The following is a 21,622-nucleotide window of genomic DNA, read 5'->3' on the forward strand; positions in this document are numbered from 1 at the left end:
CCGCCCTACGCGAAGCAACCAGTTACAATTTACAGTACATAATCATAGCTTGTGTGGCGTCCGCTACAATCGCAATCACGGAATACCACCAACTAAGAGGCACAGCCATCCGCGGAGCCTCAGTCGTACCATCCGTCTCCCACTCGTAGGATCATGATGGATGCGGTTTGTTTTCACATAGCGGAGCACCTTACTTTTTGGCATCCGGAATGACCGTAATCTCGGACAGCTCCTATCAGTGTTTGTAAGACGTTCCCCACTTCTTGGAGGTGCGGCATGGGCCAAGGACGATTTGGTACGCATACCACATCAAACACATACAAAGCCACCCAATGCGCTATTCGGTAAGGTTTATTGAACTGTCTTGGGTAAAGACGGCAACAAGACTGCAGTCCGATGATCGGCTGTTTGCGAAGGAGGGGCTGTGACAAGGCCGATACTCATGCCCACCAGGTCTGAGGAAGCCCCCTTGAAATGGCGAGGAAGTGCACGAGTCGACTCTGTACAAAGTATCAAATCCGGCATACCAAGTGTTTGGAAATACTTACTAGATTCTGTCCAAGTACTGAGTCTGCATTGTAGAGCCACAGTACTACCAGTCTGTCAGATTACGCTTCTTTCTAGCCCCAGCTAGGATGTCTTTCCTGCGAACACACCCAACACACTTCCTCTCGTACCATCATCGCTCACGAATCTGGCATCTACGTACTCGCACGCCGCACATCGCACCGAACACGTCACGAATCCAGTATACGCACATTGCATGCCCCTGGCCACTACATACGCATCATGTTAGCCCACTCCCATTCCCGTAGCCATACACACAACACACTACCCAACCGCAAAGCCTCGCCCAGAACGCGTCAAAAAGAATACAAGAAACACGCTTCGAACGCCACGATAAGGTTACGGGACACACCATTTTGACATGGCGGCAGGGTAACGCACATGCCTAGCTCAAGACGACCAGCCGCTTCGTCTTGGTTGGACACAGAATCTGGTCCTACCTACCTAGGTCAGATGTGTCTAGGTCCATGTGCCTGGTCCTACATGTTGGGTCAGGACTGTGTACTCGGTGCTACCAATCGTTGTTTGGCGATATTAGAAACAATGCAAGAAGGCAGACAGGCGAACAGGCAATCACGCAGATGTGTTTCGTCACGTCAGTGATTGCGAGTAGCACCGTCTCATGTCAAGGCACTGTCACAAGACGGGTGCGACGTCTCGAGTGGACGAGACGAGACCAATTTGCTCCTATACTTCCATGTGATACAGTAGTCATGTTAGATACAGCAGAGCATAACTGCCCATTTCGAAGGTGTGATACCGAAGCCTAAACCTGCTGGTCCTTTAATCCTTCCAAAGCACAGGAGGCAAACAAAGCTTTGGTTTTGCTGCGGCGGACATTCCTTTAACATGAGTGGTTATTTCAACAGGTGCGGTTATTTCAAATCAGATGTGTACGAGAAAGGGTATAAACGAGCCTACCAAGTCCCCGTTGATTAATACAACATACCGTACACCATGCACCAGCCCAATGCCGCTAAAGACAACAACAAAAACAACGAGACTATTGATAGAACAATGCAGATTACTACAACACCCATGTCACAGCGGCAACCCAGAGGAATGGAAAGACCGAAGCTCTTACTTTCCTGTTAGTTCGCCTTCGAGATGCTGATGGTTTGTTAGCCGTGATCCCGTTGTGCCTGTGTAGACTGTCGTGGAAGATGAAGTACTTACCGACCACTCTGGAATATCACGTATCCGCTGCCACATATACCGCTCCAGCCTGTTTGCGGCCTTTGCGTAGGGCGTACTCTCATTGTTGTATTTGCGGCAGTTGTCGAAGATGAGCTTTGCATCTCTGATAAAGTCCTCGGGCGTAGGGTAGAGATCCTTTTCGTGCTTCTCTTCCATGGTAGCAAGGTCCATGGGCTCTTTGATGACGTCGTAGTAGTCGAGCACCTCGTCCTTGTTGACGGGCTGTTGGAAAGGCCAGGCGTTGCTGTTGTTCTGCATGTCGTTGAGAAGGTGGAGAAGGGCGTTGTAGTTTGGTCCGTGGCGGGGCGCGCGGGCGAGCTCGTCCATGACAGGCGACCAACCCGAGTTTTTGATTGCAGGTATGGTCAAGGGGTCGATGGCTTTCAACTCTCCCTTTGCCCATTGTGCTGGGGGCGCGTGGACTTCGTAGCTCTTACTGACAGCCCTGATCTTTGCGTTTGCGCACTCCTTCTGCTTCAACAACATCCTGCCACTCTCCAAGTAGCGTATCTTGGGCACCATGCTACACTGCATGATGGTGCCGCCCTCGTAATCCTTGATGTAACCCATCCATCTTGACTTTTCGAGGGTGATCTCCTTGGTAAAGCCTTGCTTCTTGAAATAGCCGATAGCATAGTTGTCCGCGTAGGTGAGGAAGTGCATGACGCGCGAGGTAGCCTTGACGTAGTCTTTGAGATGCGACATGAGATGGGCACCGTAGCCTTTGACCTGTTGGTCTGATGAGATGGCGCAGAAGACGATTTCAGCAAATTGGCCTTTGTCGAAGGGGCGGTATGTGATGCCACTATAGAATGTGACTGTCAGTGATTGATAGTAGACGAGGATAATGGGCGTACACGTACCCTACAACCTCGAGAGGATGCTTCACAATGGCAATGCTCAAATGTGTTCGGTCGTAGACAAGGCGGGCAATGTAGTCCTTTGGCATCTTGGGCAACTGTTTCTGGAAGATGCACTTTAGGCCCGTCAAGATGATGGTGCTCTCCCTTTCGCCATCATTGTTGACGACCCTGAATTCGATTTCCCCATTGCGCTCTTCTATTACCGCCGGTTTCTCTGGGAATGGCACTATGCGCTTGACGGGGGGTGCGGGCGCATCGTCGGCGGGGGCAGAGGGGGTCGAGGGGTCCTGCTTTATGCGCTTCGGAGAGGCATTGGGAGGGTCGGTAGTCGCTTTGCGCTTGGCTTTGGGAGCAGATGGGTCAGCTGGCAGTTCGCGGGATGCTATACCGAGCGAAGACGGACGTGTTTGTGAAGGAGCTATGGGGGGAGACAGAGGGGGCGGTGAAGTTGGTGGAGAGGTGGGATAGCCCAACACGTCGCGCAACTGCGGGATGGTGTTGCGGGGAGACATGCGACGTGTGCGACGACGACGACGACGACGACGGTGGCAGGGCCATGGAGAGACACGAGGGGCGACGAGGATATGGGCACTTACCTTCATCGGGTGCGCCCGCCATGTTGTGGTGTAGGGCGCTTTCTGCTATGTAGTCGCGCCTTCTCTCGGCCCTGCGCGTGGTGTTGACTGCATGCCGGGGAAGGTGCGCCTCCCACGCTAACGGCCCCACACCAATCAATGGCCGACGAGCAACCAAAGGCCACCAAGCAGCTTCTCACGGCGACCCAAGAGAATACAAAGATCCCGCGCAATTGCACCCCCAGAAAACATGTCGAGCCCGCTTGTAGACGTGTGGGAGGCCGCTGCGTCTTCGCCCTTTAGCCCGGCCATTGGAAAAGACACGCAGTTCACCGTCGGCTTCGTGCTGCTAGCCACATGTATGTTGGAAGCTCTGCTCTCGTGCTTGGTCGTGGTGGAGCTATACTAACGACGCGCAGCCCTCGTCCTGACGACGCTCTTCGGCATGAGTATGCGACACACTCTTGCCCTTCTCCAGCGAACCTCTGCTTATCCGCAAACAGACCGATCCCTCGTCAACCTCCCCGTTCTCGGTGGTCCGGCTGCACTAGCATTCGGGTACGTGGCCTCGAAAGACGCAAGATGCGGCGGCCAGCGACTGACTCCAAACAGCTTCGGTGCAGTGTACATGATTTGCGCAGTCGGCGTCTACGTCTAGTTTCCTACCTACTTCTCGGTCCGGCGTTAGGGGCATGCTCTGTGTACAATCTATCGAATACCAAATAAAAAGTTCAAGACACGCGATTCTACCTGCGCAATCCCCCACATCCCATACACTCACAACACAGCACCATGGATCAAGACGAGCCCCCGGTCCTTAGCGCAGTGTCGAGCTCTGCCCGACAGCTGTATCTTCTCCTGCGTTGCATCGCCTTCTCCAACAAGGCCCACGTCCAGATCAGCGACATTGGCGTCAAGCTCGCTGTCGATGAGGCAAGCGTCATGGAAGGTACGTCTGCGCCCAACCAACCCTGCGCCCTTCTCTAGACTGACGCCGCAATAGCTTCCGCCTTCCTCGACAAGGCTCTCTTCACAACTTACACCTTCAATGCGCCTGCCCCACTGCAAACCTCCCAACACTCCGACAGCGATGACGAATCCGAGCCACCATCTACATCCACGCCAGCATTTCAAATCTCCCTTCCCGCTCTCCTCGAGACCCTTCAGATCTTCGGTCTCACCGACCCCTCCACATCCAGGCCACCATGGGCGCGCGACGCTCCTTACCCGGCCAGCACAGCCTTTACAGGAAACAACATACTGGGGGGCATGAACAACCTGTGTCGGATAAGCTACCATAACCCTGGTGCTCCGCTCGTCGTGACTCTGACCGAGGCAAGCATACGCACACAATGCGACCTCACGACATACGAGCCCGAATACGCAGACGAGATACCATTTGATCGCCAGGCCCTTGCTCTCAAGGTCATCATGCGAGGCAGCTGGCTATACGACGCAATACAAGAACTATCATCCACAAGCCCAGAGAAGCTCACCATGTATGCAAAGACAGTACGCGGTAAACCCTTCTTCGCCCTAGCATCGTCCGGCACTCTGGGCTCTGCCCGCGTCGAGTTCAACAACCAGCCTCAGCCCTCGGCCTTCCGCACTCCTGCATCTACAAATCTCAACGCCAACAACGAGACAGCAGATCAAGCAACCAATCTGCTCGAAACCTTCCAGCTGAGCGATCCACAGGCTGTCCTTCGCTCATCCTACAAGTTCAGCTTGATACAAAAGGCTGCGCGCGCCATGAGTGTTGCAACCAAAGTCAGTATACGAGCAGATACCCAAGGTGTACTGAGTTTGCAGTTCATGATCGAGCTTGAGGCTGGCGTACCGAGCTCTCAGACCGCGACTGGAGCCGCTGCAGGTGCCAAGCTAAGTTTCGTCGACTTCCGCTTCGTCCCACTCGTGCAAGACGATGACGATGAAGAGGCCGAGGCTGGCGATGCTGATGAAACCATTATCCACAACGGGACCGGAAGCGGCCAAGAGAGCGGAGATCAAGATGCGCTTTGATGATTATGCTTGCAGTAATCACGGACAGCAAGGATGATGGATGTTTTTTTTGTTCAGCATGTCCCGAATCTGTTTGTCTATTGTGTCTGCAACTCCTGCTCCAGACGAAAACAGCAAAAGGAGAAGCCCACGATTCGTACAATGCCTTTTGTGCTGATTTTGCCAAGATCCTTCTTTTCATAGACGCAGAGAACAGCCTCCCAGCTAAAGACTGGCCGAGCTCCTGCCGCCAACAATGACTCCATACGTGAACTATCCTCTTTCAATGCACCAAGGAAACTCCGCCCAAGGAAAATGTCGAGTGTGGTAGAGCCAATGCGCCTGTGCTTTGTGGTATGGGAAACCAACCAGACCTATAATCTTGTCCCAATCAAGAATTCAATTTGACTATCATGACCCTGCAAATCTTGCCCACACCCCGGCGTCGGGATCCATGATTTCAAGTAATGCGTGCGTTTACGGGGATTTCTTACTTTCTTTCTACTTTTTTAACTTTCCATATACGTAGTGCCGGGCTTTGTTATTCAATCTGATGCCCTCTTTATCGATGTTCGTACTGAGCCGTAGTAACCGTCGCGAACGAGGGTCCGACGTGTGCGGTTCTTCTGTTACCGTCGTATTAGATTCGCGTCTCGATCGGGTGTTGTTCGTGCGCTGCGCGGAGCGACTTAGAACTCGAGTTCAGCTACCACGGGCATTAGCAATGGTTTGCGAATGCTCTACCATTCGAATTCACCATTTGCCTTGTGGAACAAGTATCTTCCATATCGTTAGCAATTCTTCTTTAGCCATCTCAGCGCAAAACTCACTCCTTCTTGTTCGTCGTCAGGATACCGTCCTTGAGCGTGCACTTCCACTTGTTCTTGACGCGCTGGACCTTGTCATAGGTACAGAGCATATAGTCAACCATGTCATCATCACTGTTGTCGCCATCGCCGAGCTCGTCCTCGGAATCATCAAGATCAGAGTTGATTGCGTCATCCGGATCCTCTTCAGGCTTGACATCGTCGTCGCCATCAAAGCGAGCTGGGCCCGGTGCGCTCGAGGATGCTTCTGCGTCTTCGGTCTGTAACACACGCACGGCAGCCTTTCGCTTCTTGCCCTTTGGCATCGAGTCGAGTGGCACCATGAGTCCACTGTCCTGGCGCATAGCCATGGCGTCGACGCGGGCACGCATGAAGTCGTCCGCTGCCATACGCTCTACTGCATCAGCAGCTCGTGCAGCCTTCAGCGCCTCCCAGTCGGCCATGGCATCACCCGAACCATCAGTCTGTGACGTGTACATGTGGTTTTGGGGTGGGGGACGTTGCTGCGGCATCTGTTGCTGTTGCTGTTGTGGCGGGCGTTGATGCTGTTGTTGTGGCGCCATCATCCGCTGCTGCTGCTGATTCTGCATTGGTATCTGCGGCAAATGTCCTTGTTGGGCAAGGTTGGGAAAGTTCTGCTGCTGGACATGGCCCTGTTGCTGAATGCGTTGCTGGACAAGCGCAGCCGCGCGCTGATTCGCCAGCTGTGTGTTTTGATCATAGCTGCCACCGTAACCATTGTTTGCAGTCTGGGCTGGAGGGTAGTTGGCAACGGGGGGCTGATATCCTCCTTCTGTCTTGACGGGCACATTGGGGAAATTTAAACCGTCCTGAGGGCCGGAAACGGGAGGCATATCATTGTCAACCTTGACGTTGGACGGCACAGTAGGCGGTTGACGAACCGGCTCAGGAGCAGGGTCCCAAGGGAAGTGGGCAATCTTGAGAGCAGACAGTCTTTCTTGCCAACCCTAGCGATAGTCAGTGTATGCTCAGCATAGCTGTGCAGTGAGACATTGTGTGAGAACAGCCGTCACGTGACGGGCTATGCCGTGTTGGGAAGTGATGCGTTGGTCTTGGCGGGTGGGGGAGCTGTGCAGGGGCTATAAGAAGGTGACCCAAATACTGAGACGCCCCCGAGCTGCCACACCGACCGGCAACTCCGCCCCGCTTTCAGCCGCCCAACGTCCCAGCCAGGCGATCATGGCGCCATCGCCAGAGCGAGCAAAAACGACGCGAGACATTTTTTGACAAGAAATGCGAGAAATGCGAGGAAAAAGCAATGAGCGGTGTGGTGCAGGGGCCGCCGGGGTGCTGCGACAAAGGAAAGAAAAGGCGCGAGGGCTGAGATGTAGAGGCCAGGTTGCCACATACCTGCTTCATCTCGTCGAGGGTGGTGTGGTCGACGCCAGACTCCTCAAAGTCGTTCTGCGACGTCTGGACCACCTTCTCGATGATCTGCTGGTAGACGCCGCCCTGGTTGTCGCTGTTAGCAAGCCTGCCTTTACCCTTCCACCGCTCGCATGCGCGCCCAGGGGATACTAACCACGACCGAGTTTGACATGGTGGCGACTGCTTGGTATGGGCTCAGCTATCTAGTATACGATATGGGCTCTGTGAAGGCTGCACAAAGGCTTGCGATGGTCGCTCGCGTGCAGAGGCTTGAGGAATAGGCAGGCAAGCCAGGCAGGCGACGTCAGCGCTTGAGGCTGCAAATAGGTGCGCGCGCTTGAGGAAGCTTCTGCGCTGTCAAGTAACTTCTACGGATATCGCGAGCCCAGACGGAAGGCTTTGTACGACGTGTTGGGGTGCCCTCAGCTTTCGTGGATGTGGATGTATGAGTGTTAGTGAGCGGCGTCCCGGCAATCATTGAGGGCGCCGATTCCTTAGCGCCTAACGCTACACTAGCGTTGCACGTGACATTCATCATAACCAGCGGAACGATACCTTTGCAACAACATGGTACAACCTTCTCCTGTGCTCATGTCTCAGGAACCGATCGTGCGCAAATGTACATGCGATATCATGGCTTTTCTGATACAAATTTCGTCAAGTCATTAGAGGTCCCTGAGATGGGTCGCAGGAATGGCATCAAAAGCAAATCTCATGCTACTTCTTCTAGTAGTGCCCGGATATCTCAACGCGTTCAATACCACTACTTGAAACCAACAGCTCAATGGTCATGCACCAACGCCTTTCGCACCGCTAGAGCTACATCCTTGCGTCTGTATCCCGCCGACCGCCCCAGACAAACGCCACGTACAATGATTTCTGTCAGTTTGTTAGCCAACCTTGACACTATTCGTCTTGCGTGACCGTTCGCACTCACCATCGATAAGTCTTGAAACGTCGACCCAGCCATGTTTTCTCCGCTTCTGCTTCACCACTGGCAAAGCTGAAGTCACGTCGTCCATCGTGCCCATGCCTAGATCCATGTCGCTTATGTGAAAGCCATCGGGATGCGAGAAATCATAAGTGTATCCGGGGGCGAGATCTAATCCTAGAGTCTGATCGTACGAGAGTTCGTAATTGATGAGCTTGGGGAAGTCGCCAGTGTGACCGAATGGGATGCCTAGACCAAAGGCCCCGTCATGCTCCACGGTGTAAGGCTGGTCCGATCGATTTGTCGAAGTGGTTGATGGAGCTGTTGATGTGTTGGTAGAGCTATTGCTGAGACGAGGCAGCTCCGTTGTCATGTTTGCACGTTGTCGTAGTGCATCGGCGTGGACTTCGGGTACCTCTTCGTCTTCCTCGTCGATAATACACTCTGCAAACGAACTTCTCGGGTCGAGCTTGCACGCGTATTTATCCTCCAAGAACCCTTGCACGTCGTGGCAGTCAAACCACTCACCCTCGTATCCACTGAGGTCCAAATCGCCTAATTCTTTACTCCTGCCGTCTTCTGTGTTCTCTATTATATATACCCGCCTCTCTGGTGGTCCAACTTGCCGCAAGTTCCATCCATTCCTGACATGTGTTATGTGGCCCGCAGCATCACTTCGGGGATAGTGAGTTCCCGCACCACCGAGATGAATGAAAGGCGTGTCCCACCAGTCCAGGTCTTCACCAATAGTGCGGGACATCAGAATCCGGAAGCGGTTACGTATTTGATCAAGAGATTGGTGGGATAGAGAGAGCTTGAAGACGCGATCTATCGCCTAATTACGATGATTAGTTTTTTCTTTGTCATTGGAGTCGAGCAGTGAGGCTGGAAAGACAATTCGTATATCGAGCAGCTGGGTACATACCGTGGGACGATCATTGGCGCGACTCAGCAGATGGAACCCCGCCTCAAGCGCCGCCCTGGACAGTCGCCTAGCAAACGTAGTCTCTTCGAAACTATATGTTGTCACCGGTTGAAGTGTCTTCGTCGGAACTTTGGTTGGAGGGGGTGTTGGGAGCCTATTTATTGGTGGGGTGGCTTCAGGCGTTGGTACACGGACGGAGTAGATGTGGGGATTTGACGATGCGAAGGGTGTTGACTGTTGGCTGTGTAGGTCCACAAGGCCAAAGGGAAGCTGTGTTGGTTGCGATGAAGTATGTAAAGACGAGGGGTCATCTGGAGGTTGTGAAGTCCGGGTCGATTGATCGAAAACAGAGCCGGGTGGAAACACACGGCATGATATAAGATCGTTCCTGCTGGTGTCTACATTACCGTAGGCGGCACTGATATGTGCGAGATAGCTGTCCGGTGTTGATAATTGTTGTTGTTGTTGTTGTTGTTGTTGTTGTTGTTGTTGTTGCTGTTGTTGTGGGCGCTTCGGATCATCTGGCTTCGAGGCGGTGGAATAGCCCCATCCGGCGTGTTGAGCTTCGACATCCGGCTCGACTGGCTGTTGTGCACCATTGCGTTCAGCAGTTCCCTGATACCCTTGCTCGCCATCTTCATCGCCCTCATGTTGCCCCTCGCTGGCCGTCTTGACCAAGTTTGCAAATGTCTCCATCACCAGCTTGAACTCATGCGACAAAGTCGGGTTCAATTGCAACAAACCTGACTTTACGGTCGATTCATTTAGCTTTAGAAAAGTCTTGTTCATCTGCTCGATGATCGAGTGTAGCTGTATGCTTTGGTTCTTCAGCGATGAGATTGTCGTCTCTTTTCGTTGACGATAAGCTCGCTGAGCAAGACGGATTTGAGTCCTTCGTCTCTGCCATGTATGTCAGCATTGCCGACGCGTAGTCTGGGACATTGGGTTGCGAGATGAATCATGCTGGATAGCGATGAGATGGGCACTTGCGGGTCGTCCATAGGGGCCGACGAAGATTGACATCTGCCTCACAGCTTCTTCCATCAGAGCAGGTGTGGATTCATCGTCTTCCATTCCGCAGTAGGATTGAGTAACAATGAATCAGGGTAGAAGAAAAGAAAAGACACGACGTCTCCACTCACATCTGCGGCTGTGGCATCCTGCGTATCGACCCGGGGCCGTCCCCTAGCCTTCTTTCCTCCAGCACCACCGTCATCGCCACTATTGCTCCTGCGCGAGCGCTTCCGGGATGTGTGTGGTTGCTCTTCTGATTCCGAGCTCGTCATAATTCTGGTCTTCGCTTCTGATACTGCAGAACGAGCAAAGTGAGGACGCCGGAGGTAAGTCCCCGAAGGGGGATCGGTGGAATCTGTAGCGAAACTTGTGAGGGATTGCAGAGCGGACCGAAGCCGGAATCTGCGGGATGCTCTCGCTCCGACCCGACTCTTAAAACACCGCTATCGTTCACCTGTAATAAGAACAGCAGGAATCCTCTGTTCAGACTCTCGATGAAGTAATCGCAATCGGGTAAAAGTAGCGGGAAGACGTTGTGCAAATGTAAATAAGCGATCGCCGGGTCGTCTGGCGTCCAGAACTAGTCCAACGTGACGCAAGCCAGCCAGCATGGAAAAGCAAAAGATTGTCCGGTGTCCGACTCAGCATACGGCTGCTTCAGCTCATAAGGTTCGAGGTCGATCAAGGGTCCGCTGTTACATGGGGCTAATGCGCATCTCCGCACAGGCTGCGGCTAGTTCATGTAGGACGAAAGGTGCGGACGAGTACCTGGCCGTGCCACTGTGGGTTCATGGCCGTGTGGGTTCTCTGCTGAGATTGCTGCCATCTACATTGCTGTCCCCGCGCACAGATCTGTACGATTCCCAGACTCTTCGTGCAAATCGTCGATGACGAGATGTTTCAGCCCGAGGTTATGAGATCTTGGTGGGTAGATGTGGCCAATTGTTTCGCAGTCTGTCTTGTCGCTCTGGTGCAGGTCGGGTCGATTTGCAGCATGATTACTCAACGCTAAATTTCCGCTCCGGCAACTACCGAGTACCAAGACCAATCACGCAGAGCCAAGAATCTCATCCGCTTGCAGCGGTCAGTCCATCATGCGCTTCATTCTCAGCTTCCTGATGACGAGCCTGGGTAGTTTGGCCAAAGTTAAACAAGCTTAAACCGCTCCAACTAGATGCGCAATGGTCTTGTGAGTGCTTAATAGTATCCTGGTTGACAGTCTTGAGGGTGCTGATCAGTTTCATTCTGCTCTTCAGACCATACAACCCCCCGGGTTGTTCGGATAGCCAACATCGGTTGCGTTCCAATGTTGCTGCTCTGCACCCCAACCTACCAGGCGAGCATACCGCGCCTACTGCTTGCACCTGTCTAAATCTAGCTCTTTAAGCGTCCGGTCAAGAATGTTTAAAGCTTGTGTATGATCACCCAATCCGGCACTGCAACTACGCCGACCCCTGACCCGGTCCATCTCTAAGCTTGGGAAGAACACCCAACCAATTACTTGACGGTGCATCTTCACCCTGTCCTGTAGCGGCTGATTTCTCCACCCCTCCCGATTTTCCAGACGTGGTTTTCTCAGCATCATCATATCTATCTCGCACCTCATGCCCTGTTCGATAGCTGGGTCCATGCTTTACATCTCCCTCATCGTTACTTCGCAGTGTACTTCCGCTCGTCTCGGAATCGCTCCGAGTATGCGATGCAGATCCAAGAGCATCGGCAACTGTATGATCGCTATTCTGACTCTCTTCAGTTGGCGCGGTGGCTCGGTCTTCGTCTATGCGCTTCTCTCCCCTATCTTCTGCGTTGACCCATTTTTGCAGATCTTCATCCGAAGGCTTGTGGAAACACCACATCTCATCTGAAGTAGTGTATCCAGTGCCCATGCCGCCTTGGAAGTTGCGCCGAAACTTCCTTTGAAGACCAGCGGCCAGTCGTTTCCTAAATTCATTGTCTACTCGTAGACGAGCGGCTATCCATTCATCCGTCGGTCGGTGCTCGTTGGGTATGTCTTCCATGAGAGGCGTTTCCAAAATCTTCTCATTTGTCATACACCTACTAATGATTGACTTCCCACCTCCAGAATCCGGTGTTACCAGCCGAAGGAATTCGAGACTTGTACTGACATTGAGGTCAATAGCTCTTTGCGGATGGACAGTGGCCTTCAGGAATAACGATGAGACATGCTTGTACAAGATCGAGAAGTCGCTTTGGTTGATGTGTACGGAGCCCCGGACAGTAAAGAGATACGCAGGGGCGCCATGCTCGCTGGCCTCTTTCATCAGAGACATGACTGCATCCCAGTTCTTCTGCCAATACATGAATGCCTCACTGGCGATACCAAGTAACGGCAGGTGTATCCGGTGCTTCGGGTCCTCCACTGGTGGCTTCACAGGCGCACTACAAGTGTGTTAGTTCCGATGTAATGAGGGACAGATGTACATACCCCCAAATATCGTAGATGATTCCAGCCTGAACATTGGTAAATCGCTCTGTATGCCTGAGCACCTCTACCACTGTCGCTGCTCCGAAACTATGGCCAGCGACGGTCATTTTGTCTACGTGGAAACGGTTTTTCCATTGTGCCCAATCGATTCCATTCAAGCCTCTTGAAGAGCCGCCAACGTAGCCTTCCCCGCGCAGGTTCTGCCGTGCAATCTCCTCTCCATCGCCAGCACATATGATTTTGAGTACACGGTAGGCTTCCTCAAGCTCACAGAGACGCATCTCGATCTGCGCACTCCGAAGTTCGCCGTCTACGCCGTGCTCGTTGTTGGGTGAAGTATCCATTGGGTTGTCTTTGGGAAATATGTAGTCCTGCAATGATCAGCCAATCACGTCCCGTACTATCCACTACCATAGAGAACCCAACAGAGACGTACGACATGGTGGTAGCCTTGCGCAATTTCCTCCTCGGTGTGGTCCAGGTGCCGAAACTTGTCGAAACGCTCATTGTCCCCTTCATCCTCGTCGCAACTACTATGATTTGCTTTAGCTCCTCCTTGGGGATCCTTTCTCCGCTTCCCTCGTTTCTTGTGGTTGATGAAAGTACGCGGCCCGCTCCCATCTCTGTGCTCCACCGCGCACACGACGAAGCCGTAGCTCGCAAACTCGGAGCATAAGCTACTGTATGCAGTTCTCGAGCCCCCAAGACCATGACTGAATAACAGCAGAGGGAATGTGGGCTCCTTGCCCATGCCCTTGGGCGGATCGCCCTGCTGATTCTTAATCTTATACCCGTTCTTCTTGCCTTCTGGAGGCCAATGAGTCGCAGGAGGAGCATTTCTGTAGCCACGCAGCTTCGTGAGCATGGTGGTCGCGCCAAAAATACCAATGCTTATAGAGCTCGGTATGCTGGCAAAACGCGCATAACCCTTGGCTGTTTCCATGCGCGGTCTTGGAAGCCATGTCTCTCGACTCCATTTCTTTTCCCCTCCTGGAGCCTTCCCATTCCCGCTTCCGACCGAGGAAGGGTAGTATAGTGTGAATAGAACAGTCTCCAACTGCAGAAGATGCCGGCCTTTGCGCTTTATGTTCGAGATGGGTCGGGGGTCCTCTACGGGAACTTCTATCTCCATGCTCCCTATAGAGTATGGTCCCGAAGGGGGAGACAGAGTGGAATTAGGGTATGGGAGGTGGTCGCGTAGCGATGCCGGGGGTCGTGTACGTGGTTTCTTCGCGTTGGGCACCTTGTTTGACGATGAAGGATTGAGGACGCTGCGTCGACGAGCACCATGTTCTGTACCGGTGATGCGCGTCGTTTGACGCTCGAGATACGACATAATGAAGGGTGAGCGATGGTATGAGCCGTCATGTAGGGTATCTCGAAAGGAAAAAGGAAATGTGCACAACAAAACACGTCGGTGCAAAAGAGCCACGCTCAGGGCGCGACTGGCGATACAGCGACCGCGAAGACTAACTGTCCAAGATGCTTCGCCATGCTTAGCAGCGGCTGTAAGGTCCACAAAAAGTGCTTGCTCCGCTGGCGAGCTTGTGCGGATGCGCTCGGGACCCTAGTGTTGGTGTTTTGGAATTGAATGAACCTGACGTCATGTGGCTCGGTTGCCCTTTCGAGCGTGCAGGTGGGGCCAATAGACTTTGTTCCACAAGTCCGATCCAATGTCCGCTCAAATCACAACGGTAATGACTGAACAAAAGCGGGACTCTGAAACCTACGCGATTCCGACGCAGCACTTAATCAAGTTTTACCATGTGCAATAGGGAACCATGTCAGATTGAGCTACTAACCAGTATGATACGTATTGTACGCCTCCAAACTTCCACGTCAATGCAAAATACAATAAACCCGGTAAGAAGCATATAGCCGGCCCGATATCTCAATAGGGCGGACGTAGTCGCGTTCGCTCAGGCTATGAGGTCTTTGATCTGTCCACCACAGGGTACTGGTCTATACCGAAAGTCGCGTTGAGCGACACCTGTCCTGAGATCTTTCCGTTTTCTATACGAATCCAAGTATCCACGACCTTCGCGTCCAACATGTCCTCTTTGACAACGATCTGGCGCGCACCGCGTGTCCAATCCGTGTAGCCGCCGTAACCCGAGTGGCGATTGAAGCAGATGTTTAGCCCATTGCCATTCTTAGGAGAGTTGCCGGGGAGGTCTTTGGTCCATTTCATGCACCAGTCTACACCATGGTCGTGACCAGAGAAGACGGCCATGAGTCCCTCAGTCTCGACGAGCGCCGTCATGAATGGAATGTCGGCGCCGCCGTACTTGCAGTTGTTTCCAGTGCCGTCGCATACATCGCCCTGATGTCCTATGCTCTCTTCATTAAGGCCTGGGTTCGTTTTCCGGTCACGCCCGTTCTGTTGGAAAGATCTCGTCGCATGAATTGGGATATGCACAAAAGCCATACTGGGGATCGCGCGGCCGTGTTGCTGGGTAAACGCGTTGTTGGTATTGCGAAACCATTCGACGACCTGCAAGAGTTAGTACAGCACAAAACATGGCAGAAAATGTCGCATACCTTTTCATCAACCCAGTTTGGAACGCTGACATCGACGCCAGTTGGTTGATACTTGCGACCACCCTTGCTGTCGAAGAACCACATGAGCATCTTCAGCTCAGAAGCATCATCGGAACTGTAAACAGGAACGAAGTAATTGCTCCAGCCGACTTGATCGACCTCGCCAGCCACCGACTGCGTTGTGAAGGATAGCTTCTTGCCATTCCGACCCTTGACATCCCACCACATGTGTTCAGATACATCTCTAGTGCTGCAGGTCTTGGATGCGTCATGATTGCCGAACGTTGCACCGAAAGGAAGATTGCGATTGACGAGCGGCGCCATGATCTGGTCGACCAGTGTGTTCACGTTGGCAGGACCAACCCATTCGCAAGACAACAGGTCGCCATTCAGAACGACAAAGTCAGGCTGCTCATTGTCAAGAACAGAGTTCATAACACCAACCGTCTTGAGGTCTGCATAGGGACGACTGCGCAGGGAATCAGCTACGAAATGTCAGTGAGACCCGGTATCAGGCGTATAATGCATATGATAGCTTACGCTCACCGAGGTGAAGATCACTGAAGACGGTAACCGAGAGCTTCCTGTCTGGAGCGAATTGGATGCCCGCATATTGCTGCCTATTTCTGCTCTGGATACTGGCAGCGCTGACGGCGATAGTTAGCAGCCACAACAGCTGTATATGTCCCATGGTTGGTATGACTGTCTAATCAGATCGTTGTAAGTTGATACAGCCAAAGGTAGCATGCAAAAGAGGTGATATTTGAGCAAAGTCAAATTCAGTGAGAGTAGATAGTGTGTACAAAGAAGCGAATTAGAGGGAAAGACTCTGTTCTCGGAAAAGGTGTAAGGTAAGAGTCGAGGGGAAATTGCGACCTGACCGGGTGGAAAGTGAAGAACGAACCGGTCCGCATCATAAGCAGGTGCTACGAAAGGAAGAAGACAATCTAGGCCTTGGTCATGCCCTTTCTCATTAGCTGACGACGGCCTAGTACACGACATTTGCTGGTTTACTGTTCGTACGTGTTCAGCCCCACGTGATTGTGAACATAGCATCGCCCAACAAGGATTTAAAGATATCTAGATGTGCCAAGTTCTGTTTAGCTTTGTTGTCTCGACTTTCGCCAGGAGCTGGAGAGGGAGACCTGGACGCTGAACCTACTGCAGCAAGTGGTAAGAAATGGGAGCAGCTCTCCATATATTTCCTTTTTTCTCTCTCTGTGGAGTTGGTAGGCCAACACCCTGACAACGCCTATGTATGCGGTGGAAGGGAAAAATTGAACGTCCTCTACCTTGGCTACCTGAGTAGAGTGTTCGATTTCCCCCCTTTCATCACGTGCATGCGCAAGACATAGAGTGCACTGTAGAGGGTAGGTAGAGCTAACGGTCTCGGGGGTCCGCAAGTCAATCGCGCTACGGTAGCCAAGACTTCCCCACCAAAATTTCCAGACACGCGAAGACGGCTATCACTCCTTCACGTCAGCTGCCATGAACGCCGAGGCATATCTGCGCAAGCAAGGCTGGCAGGGCTCAGGCCATTCTCTCGACCAATCTGGCCGCGGCATCAAAAAGCCGCTTCTCATCGCGCACAAAAATGACCAGCTAGGACTCGGCAAGAAGAAGGCCGCGCACACGACAGACGACCAGTGGTGGTTGCGCGCATTCGACCAGAGCCTGCAAAGTATTGGCACGGGCAAAGACGTATGCGCTCATGTCTTTTTCGCACGCGCGCGACCAAACAACTAACCTTTGACATAGAGCACACTCGACCAGATCCGAACGCAAGGCATCTATCGCGGCGGTCTATATGGCTTCTTCGTAAAGGGCGAAATGATCGGGGGTACCATCGGAGACACCTCTGCGACTACCACAGACGCATCGAACCCGTCCTCTGGCACAAGCACGCCCCCTACATCTGCATCCGACACCGAAACACCTGCGCCTACCAATGAGAAATCGGACAAGAAGAACAAGCGCAAGCGAGAGCTGGTAGACGCGTCGTCCAGCAATAAGAGCAAGAAGGCGAAGGGTCATGCTGACGGAACGAAGGACGATCAGAAAGCTGTGGCAAAGAAGCTGGCCAAGCTGAAACCCGCCGAGAAGACCGACTACGAGACACGCGCAAAGGCAAAGGGTCAGACGCTCGACCAATACGTTCTTCGTCGCATCCAGAAAAAGACTGAGACGCGCACCCGTAAGCCCGTCGAAGGAGTCAAGGAGAAGAAACAAAAGTCTCATAAAAAGGAGAAGAAGAGCAAAGAGGCAGCCAAGGCACAATAACAGTGATGGAAAGACGACACCTGGAGAGAGCAGCCAACGAGCGGGTCAGCCATCAACCCGTTGTGCGTTGCACGTATCTCTCAGATCGGATATTGTTCGCAGGCGCCTGCAGAACGTCTCAGGGGCCATCGTTATAACAATAATAACAACTCAACCAGCTGGATCCTGTGGACACTCTATCGACCCCCGAGACAACATCTTTGGAAGAGTTGCACAAAGGGGCAGGAAATGTCGATGACGGGCTTCGTGCAGCCCAATAAAGGCTCAAGGTAAAGACCGCAAGGACAACTCCAAAACAAATAAGATGTCTGAGGCGTAAGACGGATAGATTTGAGAATCCTAGATACCCTACATATACGCGCCGCCTTGTATAACACAGATCGCGCGATGTTGTAAAGAACGAGTACTATTCGATTACTCGAATCAACATGAACACCAATACCCAAATCTTACAACCACCCTTCCTCCTACCCCCAGTATCATACATCCCCGTCATCAAAATAATAATAATCTAGCCAGAAAGAAAGAGAAGAAATCCAAGCTTGGTCGACGAGGGGCAGCCCCAAAAAACCCTCCCTGCCCTGATCAAACTCACCCCGTCTTCCCGCTCAGAATCCAAGGTCTCTTCTCCCAAAACTCGTCCTTGATGATATCGACATGTTCCATCAGCACAGTCGCCTTGCTCCTTTTCTTTCTATCCTTGTCTTTCTGCGTACGACTCATGGGTACCGGGCGCCCTTCGTTGGTTTGTTGGGACGTAGTAACTGCTGGCTGTTTGCCTTTGTCCGGCTTAGTCCTGGAGGAGTTTGACTTGGAGGGCTTGGGCCGGTTGGCGTCTTTGTTGCGGCTGGTAGATGGTCGGCTACTGGGCAAGGGGTGGGTAGTGGGGTAGGGTTGGGAACTTGGCCCGGTGGCTGTCGTCGACGATAAGAGGGTGTGAATGTCTGGGCTTGAATGAGGGTATTGCAACGATGCCGATGTAGGTGCAGATTGCGTTGGAGCAGAAACGGCGTGGAGTTCCGCGATGCCCGGATGGGAGACACTACCCTGGCCCCAGACGTGCCCGCCTCTGTTGTCTGAATCGCTAGTTCTTCGTTGTGGCGACTCAGTTTCGTTGGTGGGTGCAATGGCATACTTGTTCCATTCTTGCTGTGGACTATTTCCTTTGACCTTTTCTCGCGTGCGCATCTCTTCCTCTGCACTCATTGGGGGACTTGGGAGAGCCTTGTTCTTTTGTATTGGTGGGCTGACTTTCCGGGGTGGCGTAGATGTAGTCTCTCGAGGGCTGATTACACTCTCTTTTTCATCGAAACTATCACGTGTAGCTTTGAGTGTTGTGGTGGACCGATGGATCGGTAAGGACAGCTTGCGCGGCTTACTGTTGGCAGGAATACTGGAGATACGCAATGGTATAGATGGCGGTTTCGGTGGTGCAGGTGTGCTCGATGATGCAAAATACGTCGGCAGCGAAGGCTGGCTCGGCGATCGTTGTTTGAGCCGGGAGGGCTTCACCTGAGGTGGGTACGAGGTCGTCAAGGAAGCCGATGCGGAGTGTGAGAACCCATGGTTGACCGCTATATTCGTATGATGACGGTAGCCCGCTATGGGATAATCTGCGGGGAAGTCGCCCTGTGGTGTCACCGGGGAGAAATTGGTGCGTGTTGTTGGATTAGGCTGATTCAACGACAGCGGTGGCTTGCTACTTGGCTTTAATACTGGTGGAGATAGAGGCAAAGGCGTCAAGGAGGGTAGGTGCTGCTTGCCGTTCGACGAAGGGTTGTTGTTCCATGTTGCAGTTGATGGCGGAGAAAGCGGCATAGAAGAACCCGGCATAGGGCTGTTGTTCTCAGATCTAATCGGATTAGATCTAAGTGGATTGGGGAATGCTGATCTCGAGATATTGGGTGGTGAAGGCGGTGGCGACGGAGTTGACGTTGTTGACAAGAAGGTCGGACGCGAACAAAGCTCTGGAGACTCCAGCAACTCCTTTTGATCTGGCAGATAAGGGATGGCCCTCTCGATGGACTGGGATGTACGGTGATTGGATGCTCTCTTTGGTGTTGGCTGAGCTATGGGTGGCGTAGGAAAGTCTGACAGTACTGGCGACGCTATCTGCTCGATCGGTGGCGGAGTAGGGAAGAAGTCTCGGTATAGCACCGTGCCCTTCTTGAAGCACTCTGGTTCGTTGTTGTAGTTGATTCCAAACTCTTTAAACAGGATCTCGTTCTTGTCGGATGATACTGTGCCCTTGAGTCTTTGTTCTGCCTCTCGAGCTCCCATGCCACCCTGCTGAAGCAGAGTCCAGAAAGTAGTGTTGTAAAGATTATTGATATGGCCTGAGCGACGGTCAAATTCAATCCATGAGTGATAGGAAGATCAAGAAGGAGGTCACAGAAGATGGCTTGAACCAGAACCAGAATGCCGACAAGAGAGGGTGAGATGTATCATATCACTTACAATCAACTTGCCGCCAGCTCATGTAATCCCGAAGATTAGAATCGCTTGGGTAGCACACTGCACGTCCATCGAACGAGGGCAGCGGAGGTGTAAGCGGCTTATCCGGAAAGTATGTAGACCAGGACCAAACATAGTATGAGGTGAAAGTCGACACAATCGTCGTAGTCAGCTTGCTGCGTCCGGATCAGTCCTGGTCAGATCGCGAGCTGAGATGAACTAGTTGCACCAATGGAAGTATCTCCGTACCTGGCTCGACGTTCGAATAAGGCACAGTCCTTATGAAAGACGAAACTGCGGCCCACGTCAGCTAAGCAGTCCCGAAACATGCTACCCCACCCAGTATATACGATGCCGGGAAGTTTGAGCGGCCCCGATGGAACACCAATTTATCTCAAACATAACACGCTCGAATGAAAGAAAATGCAACGTACCTGTATTCGTCGCTGTTGCCGAATGCAAGGACAAGGTCAGGCAGCTCTTTCATGACAGCCTGGGCTGCAGCGTTCATGACATCAAGCCCATTCTTATCGTTCGGCTTGACGAACTCGTACTTGGACGTGAACCTGTTCGCGTCTTGTTAGCGATACCCGCTTGATGGTGGATAATAGCCGAGATTGTTGGCCTAGGGCAGCAATATCCGTTCATGCAACATGGTTACGGGTACCTGCATATGCCGAACCGAGAAAGTTTGCCAACGCAAGTGAAGGAGAGGAAAATGGGGAGCGTACTTGGAAAAGCCACGCCCATCTATCCGTACTACGATCCAGGTATTGGCCAGCAAAGCATCGGGCTGCTCAAACTGGCGCACATATTCATACCTGAGTTCCGTTAGTTGAGGCCCGGTGAGCTCGTCTCGGCGGTGAGCTCGCAAACGATGGCGTCTGCTTCCCCACCCAGTTGAGAAGCTATGGATTACTTACTTGCTGTTCGCCATTTATGACCTCTCTGCCGATAACAATCTTTCTTCCCCGGCACAGGCGCACTGCATAGTCTTTGAGCGATGGACGACAAGAAGATGACGGACGTCAGCGGGAGCTTGTTTGCTGCTTGGGCGTGCGCAAGTGTGGTTTTGAAGGCTGAGTGACTCTGGGGCTAAGGGTACCACAGCAAAAGACGGTGTTTCAGGTCCGCAGATGTAATGCAGCTACGGCGACAAGCTTCTCCAGCCGATCGAAGCGCGGATATCGAGCGCGCAGTTGGCATCCTCCGAGTTGACCATCATGCATTGTGTGGACACGCCCGCGGGTCGCAGAAAGCCTTTCAACATGGGATGAGTCCCCACACTCCGTTCCGGACGATCGCTGGCGCTTGGACCACGACATTGTCTCTCTGCAGAAGCCAGTCATCCGTGGACGCATCAACTTGCGCATCGCATTTCTGTACGCAAGAGAAGGACTCCTTGCAGAGCAGAGCCCGACGCGTCCTCATGCCAAGCAACTATAGCAGGTTCCCCTCATCGCACAGACGAGCGCATGAAGCACTCGGACATGCGGTATCTCCCGACCCATACGTAGTTGCCGGAGCGGCGCGAGCGGTGAAGGTGTTCAGTTGCATACCCGTGCTTCTAGCATATAACCGGCACGTGTGGCAGTTGCTGCTGGCTTGATGC

At 52.7% G+C, this 21,622-nt stretch overlaps 8 protein-coding genes across 8 annotated transcripts; 3 read left to right on the top strand and 5 right to left on the bottom strand.

Moving 5' to 3' along the window:
* Positions 1 to 1,647: 1,647 nt before the first annotated feature.
* ACET3X_006866 (uncharacterized protein) lies at positions 1,648 to 3,245 on the bottom strand (the record flags this gene model as incomplete). Its single annotated transcript, XM_069453042.1, has 4 exons — positions 1,648 to 1,677; positions 1,744 to 2,569; positions 2,628 to 2,970; positions 3,224 to 3,245. 4 exons carry the CDS (start codon positions 3,243 to 3,245, stop codon positions 1,648 to 1,650), a joined length of 1,221 nt encoding a protein of 406 aa, XP_069305634.1.
* A 207-nt stretch (positions 3,246 to 3,452) lies between these two features.
* On the top strand, positions 3,453 to 3,860 carry ACET3X_006867 (uncharacterized protein; the record flags this gene model as incomplete). Its single annotated transcript, XM_069453045.1, has 4 exons — positions 3,453 to 3,561; positions 3,622 to 3,651; positions 3,706 to 3,760; positions 3,815 to 3,860. The coding sequence occupies 4 exons, from the start codon at positions 3,453 to 3,455 to the stop codon at positions 3,858 to 3,860; spliced, it is 240 nt and encodes a 79-aa protein (XP_069305635.1).
* Positions 3,861 to 3,994: 134 nt separating this feature from the next.
* On the top strand, positions 3,995 to 5,224 carry ACET3X_006868 (uncharacterized protein; the record flags this gene model as incomplete). Its single annotated transcript, XM_069453046.1, has 2 exons — positions 3,995 to 4,151; positions 4,206 to 5,224. The coding sequence occupies 2 exons, from the start codon at positions 3,995 to 3,997 to the stop codon at positions 5,222 to 5,224; spliced, it is 1,176 nt and encodes a 391-aa protein (XP_069305636.1).
* A 668-nt stretch (positions 5,225 to 5,892) lies between these two features.
* On the bottom strand, positions 5,893 to 10,561 carry ACET3X_006869 (uncharacterized protein; the record flags this gene model as incomplete). The annotated part of the gene is made up of 8 exons (XM_069453047.1): positions 5,893 to 5,909; positions 5,961 to 5,983; positions 6,034 to 6,998; positions 7,402 to 7,503; positions 8,231 to 8,298; positions 8,357 to 9,185; positions 9,276 to 10,175; positions 10,418 to 10,561. 8 exons carry the CDS (start codon positions 10,559 to 10,561, stop codon positions 5,893 to 5,895), a joined length of 3,048 nt encoding a protein of 1,015 aa, XP_069305637.1.
* Positions 10,562 to 11,731: 1,170 nt separating this feature from the next.
* On the bottom strand, positions 11,732 to 13,867 carry ACET3X_006870 (uncharacterized protein; the record flags this gene model as incomplete). Its single annotated transcript, XM_069453048.1, has 3 exons — positions 11,732 to 12,689; positions 12,736 to 13,106; positions 13,172 to 13,867. The coding sequence occupies 3 exons, from the start codon at positions 13,865 to 13,867 to the stop codon at positions 11,732 to 11,734; spliced, it is 2,025 nt and encodes a 674-aa protein (XP_069305638.1).
* Positions 13,868 to 14,659: 792 nt separating this feature from the next.
* On the bottom strand, positions 14,660 to 15,967 carry ACET3X_006871 (uncharacterized protein; the record flags this gene model as incomplete). The annotated part of the gene is made up of 3 exons (XM_069453049.1): positions 14,660 to 15,229; positions 15,277 to 15,761; positions 15,817 to 15,967. The coding sequence occupies 3 exons, from the start codon at positions 15,965 to 15,967 to the stop codon at positions 14,660 to 14,662; spliced, it is 1,206 nt and encodes a 401-aa protein (XP_069305639.1).
* A 797-nt stretch (positions 15,968 to 16,764) lies between these two features.
* On the top strand, positions 16,765 to 17,556 carry ACET3X_006872 (uncharacterized protein; the record flags this gene model as incomplete). Its single annotated transcript, XM_069453050.1, has 2 exons — positions 16,765 to 16,977; positions 17,035 to 17,556. The coding sequence occupies 2 exons, from the start codon at positions 16,765 to 16,767 to the stop codon at positions 17,554 to 17,556; spliced, it is 735 nt and encodes a 244-aa protein (XP_069305640.1).
* A 1,699-nt stretch (positions 17,557 to 19,255) lies between these two features.
* On the bottom strand, positions 19,256 to 20,829 carry ACET3X_006873 (uncharacterized protein; the record flags this gene model as incomplete). Its single annotated transcript, XM_069453051.1, has 6 exons — positions 19,256 to 19,393; positions 19,657 to 19,892; positions 20,014 to 20,186; positions 20,260 to 20,304; positions 20,445 to 20,576; positions 20,822 to 20,829. The coding sequence occupies 6 exons, from the start codon at positions 20,827 to 20,829 to the stop codon at positions 19,256 to 19,258; spliced, it is 732 nt and encodes a 243-aa protein (XP_069305641.1).
* Positions 20,830 to 21,622: the final 793 nt, after the last annotated feature.

Source organism: Alternaria dauci, chromosome 6 (assembly GCF_042100115.1).
Source record: "Alternaria dauci strain A2016 chromosome 6, whole genome shotgun sequence".
Lineage (NCBI taxonomy): Eukaryota > Fungi > Ascomycota > Dothideomycetes > Pleosporales > Pleosporaceae > Alternaria > Alternaria dauci.